The 4827-nt window shown below is 38.5% G+C and overlaps 1 protein-coding gene across 1 annotated transcript; it reads right to left on the bottom strand.

Moving 5' to 3' along the window:
- Positions 1-1437: 1437 nt before the first annotated feature.
- Positions 1438-4216, bottom strand: LOC131083503 (3'-5' exoribonuclease 1-like; the record flags this gene model as incomplete). The annotated part of the gene is made up of 3 exons (XM_058024281.1): positions 1438-1746; positions 2924-3035; positions 4101-4216. Coding segments are annotated over 3 exons (537 nt in total), but the record flags the coding sequence as incomplete, so codon positions are not given.
- Between the last annotated feature and the right edge of the window lie 611 nt (positions 4217-4827).

Consider the following 4827-nt stretch of genomic DNA (forward strand, 5'->3'; position numbering starts at 1 on the left):
ACCCCCAAACTTTCAGGGAAGAAAAACTCAACACCAAAAACCATAACTCAGAAGCAGTTATGACTGTCCAAATCTGTGACTCAAGAAAGAAATCATATGAAGCAACTGAGAATTGACTAATATTTCTCCCGCCTCCATGAACTTAAAATGGAAGTTTTCACAGTTCCATTGATGCAGTTTAACAGTCAGAAGAGCAAAGCAGGGCTGGGAGGAGTTGGATTAGTCAGACAGTCAGTGTTCTTAACAAAGTTTATTAATTGGTTATTTTGTGTCCTGAATGTAGGTGGTAAAAAAGGGTGAATTGTAATACAGGGATAGCATTTTTTTTTAAACCAAGAGCAACCAAAATACATTATTTCACTTTTCAGAACAACCATTCTAATGCAAAGTTGAATCACATTTATGGTGCACTTTGTAACAGCCCTCAGAGACAAAGCAAATTAGCACTTTGGCCTCATTTGAATATCATCTTATCTGAGGCCTGGGGAGTAAGCAGAAGTTGCTAGTAATTAACTGTGGCCTTTAGCAATAAAATTATATTAATCTTCCAATGCTAGATTTTGTAATAAAAGCATAGCTCCATGGTGGCAGAAGCACAAGAAGATACCAAAAATAGCTGGACATGTCTTCAGCCATGAATGAGAAGCTTCTTGTTTTGTTTTATGTAATAATCACAGAGAATGAAATTTTGGCATGTTTTGAACTTACTTTTACTTCATTCATTTTTAAGAGCAAATGGCTGATGGTGTTTAAAAACAACATTAAATGAAGGGCAGCTTTGCAGGAATAGGAGATGGGATCCTTAAAGTGAAAATCTAAAGAACCTTTTTGTTTGAAACAATAGAAAAATACCATCATTCTACATTGATGAAATTTTTATTCAACACCCAGCCTTTCCATTTGATGGGGAAGCAGACAAATATACCCCTTAAAGAAGAACCTCAAACAACAGAGTACTCCTCTACTGCTTTAGAACTGATGAATGCGCACCAATTTCTCCTAGACTTTGTAAAAAATAAAAAAATTGATAGGAACCCTTAGCAGAGTGCCTCATCAGGAAGGGCCAGCCCAACCACTGCTCTTTCAGTTCTTCCAGGAATGGCTAATTTGTGTGCAATGAATAAGCAGATAGATGCTGGATACCATTGGAGTACATCACAGTGAACAAATCCTGCCCACAGGCTGGGGTGGCACAGCAGCACACAGGCCCAATCCCTCTTAGCAGGTGCTCAAATTACACCTTCTTAAAAGCTTAACACTTTGTCTGGATTCCAGATATCAACCTCACTGCTAGCAGAAGTCACCAGTACAAAAAGAAATTGCTGTAATAGGCTTCAAAGAACAAACAGCTTCCATGCTCCTCTTTATTTCAACAGAGATTATTAGTTAAGGTGCTTTAGGATTCTGCACGGCTGACAAGCTGGCAGAGGTGCCCATTTAACAAGCTCTGGAGTCTTTAGCGGGTATGTGAGGGCAGCCTCCGGGGCAGAGCCCTGATCTCTGCCAGTTTCTGTAGCGGGGCATCTGTGGAGCAGGGGCTCCCTCTAAGGGGCCTGAGGAGGAGACTGTCATCAGCTGTCCACCGTGAATTCTCTCGTTCACCCGCAGGTCACAGCCATCCTGCAGCATCCTTATGGCGATCCTTGCAATGTTTTTAGAGTCATCAAGTCCGCTGTGAGGTCTCCCATCATAACTCATGCCCAGATTTTCAAGCATGATTGTCAGCTTGGTCTGATTCCTAGGAACCTGATGGAGAAAGTGAGTAACATTCAAGGATTAGGTTGGGTACCAAGTCTTTTTAATCTAACAGGGAGCAGTAGAAACACATGCAGATTTTAAGCCTACTTAAATCACAAATGACTTTCATGTTGCCTTCTGTCAGGTCACTTACCATTTAACTTCAAAGCACCTTGGTGAGACAGAGACTCTCATTTTAACAGAGGAGATATAGTCAACAGGAGTTTGTCTAGACCTGGACCTGGGTCAAGAGCCTCTGACCAGCACCAGCTCAAGATACTCTTGTGCTGGCAAGGGTGGAACCTGTGACCTAGATAAGTATAACCATCTTTATAAAAAACAAAAAACATTGACATTGCAGAGGGAATCTGAGTTTGGTTTTCCTTTTAAATTCTAGGTGATTAAAGAAGCACCAAGCTCCTGATTCTCACTGACATCGAGCTCCTGAATGCCTTCAACCTTCACAGGATCTGATCAGCAACACCTACAGCAACCCTGTAATATTTGTCCAGCACAAAGTAAAGCTCTTCCCTAATTAAATGTAAATCTCTCTTTTATCTAGAGCTTTGGATGAAAAGGCCCTTCAAATGAAGACCATTAGCTATGCTGAAATCCCTTTCAAAAAAAGTACTTTAGTGTAGGCTGATTGGGAATTTGCTAGAATCTCCAATAACTCATTTTATGGTAGTCTGACAGAAAGCAGCAATAAGGCCCAGCACTGAACTCAGTATTACTTTTCTCTTGACAATTTGATTCCACTGTAGATACATCCTAATCTTTCTCTGTCTCCATTACGCTGTCAAAAGTCAAGACTCTATGAGGGGAATGGTACAAATTAGTTTTTTTAGTGTATTGCATGAAAACAGGAAAAAATAATCAAAAAATCAAGGCAGTCTTTCCAGCTGAACTACTTGATCTAAGAGGAGTGGTGTAACATTTTTAGACAATCCTTGAAGGAGCACATCCCGATTCTTAAAAACAAGATTAAAATCAAAATGTAGTTATTATATGATCTTCAATTAGTGAAGTGAGATCTGCACATGAAACACATTTGAAAATCAGGCACCAGGTAAGTAGTTGAAGTATTATAATTTTATACTACACAAGTAGAGATGACAAGCACAACAGGTCATTCTAGACTTTTAAACCAAAACTTCCCGTAAGAGAAACAACAATTTGTACAAACCTTGTACAGGTTCCCATAATTGTGAGTATTGATCCACTTTTTGGCAAAAGAAGGGTATTTGGTACAGCTAATAAAGCACTGGATGTTCAAAAATTTACTCATGTCCCAAGATCTTAGAAAGTCAAAAGAGGAATATTATTAGTCATATATAATCCTGTGTTCTACATATTGTACTGGTGTAGAACTAAAAGCTGTCTTGTCTCTGGTGATCAGTAGAATGAAAACAGTTTGGGAAAAGCTCATTTGCTGTAATCCTGGTAAAGAATTTTTTGATACGGATTTGTTAATCATGGGGGAAAAAATAATGACAGGGGCAAGACTTTCACAGGATGATTTCACAGCAGTTGGGACAAAAAATAGCGCACCAACTACCACATCAACACTGAAAACTGCCAGTTAATTAGATGCTTACACAGCCCTCGGGGAAGCAAGCAACAACTTTAATATTTGTGATTATCTGTGTATGCATTTATCTCTCTACTTCAGGTAGGTTATTGAAACTAGACTGCACCAAGTTTTATGAGAAACCACATCTCTATGAAAATATGGAGAAATTATAATCCTATTTATTTAGCAGCCTGCCTTCATGAAGGGAACCACTCCAACAAGTTTGTAAGCTGCAAGCTAAAGTAAAGCTTTTTTCCTCCCATCTCTTCCAGTTGTCTATGCAATCTCACCTATACAACAGATATTTTAATGCACCTGTTTTCCTTTAAGGAATTTCACCGAGAGGATTCCTCTGGAGGGGAATTCCAGAGAAGTTTAGGCCCAGTAACATAACCAGTCTTGCATCAGATTTTCTTTAGCATTTTCTTTTTTTAATTCTGTTGCTTCCAAAGATAGCAATGTAATTATAGGTTAAAAACTAAAAATTGCAGACTGTTATTTTCAAGTATTATGTGCTAGATATAAATGGAGAATTACAGCAGCAACAAAGTATAAAGTCTTCAGCATCACTCTGTTGCATACAGACCACTAGGAAAGAAAGGGCGCCCTCTGATGGATTTAAGCTTCATTTTGAATAGTTCAGTTCAGCTTTTCAAATTTTACTAAAAGCTTCAATTAAAATAAAACCAGCAAAATGGCAGCGTCCTGATCCATCTTTAGCAGTACTCTCACAAATATTAAATGTGGTTTTGCAGTTTTAGATTGTGCTGAAGGCTGCATAAGGACATACCCATCAGTCAACATGGAATAGCTGTACTTTGTTCCCAGTTCCCATTGTCTCATCCACTCTATGCCATTCTGCAGAACTTGAGGAAAAATATCAGCTTTATCAACAATGTCGTAAGGGAACAAAATTAAAAAAAAAAAAAAGCCCCCCCCCAATCCCCAAAATACAACCAACAAAACCAAAACCCAACAAAGTAAGGAACATAGGAATATTTTTTCAGGAAAAAATCCCTCAGCATATATAAAACTTATAACCTAAGAGAAGGTCACAAACACATCATATACTACCTGAATTCTGCTTTCAATTTTAAAATCACAGCAATTGCTAAATAGCTATAGAAAGGTAATCTGTTTTACCAAAAATTTTCCCAAGTAATGATAAGATTTTTTCCTCATGAGGCACTAAATTAATTTAACCAACCAACTCCCCAGCACTACTTCCTCATTCCTGCTGCCTACAGAAACAACACACTATTTTTCTCAGCTGACCTTCTTCACACTATCTCAATATCTTGCCTGGCCACAGAATTATTAATCTTGCAGGTCATTGCCAGTACAGTAGGAACTACACTATACTCGTGCTTCTGCCCCAGTGAACACAAACCCAGCTTATAGTACGTTCATTTTTTCACATTTTTCTAGCACACATATTCAGAGTAACAAACTCTCCATCTAAAGGTACTTCTCTGCAGTGATTAAATCCTGAGCCCCATCACCAGGGTTTGTAGCAA

Source organism: Melospiza georgiana, chromosome 5 (assembly GCF_028018845.1).
Source record: "Melospiza georgiana isolate bMelGeo1 chromosome 5, bMelGeo1.pri, whole genome shotgun sequence".
Lineage (NCBI taxonomy): Eukaryota > Metazoa > Chordata > Aves > Passeriformes > Passerellidae > Melospiza > Melospiza georgiana.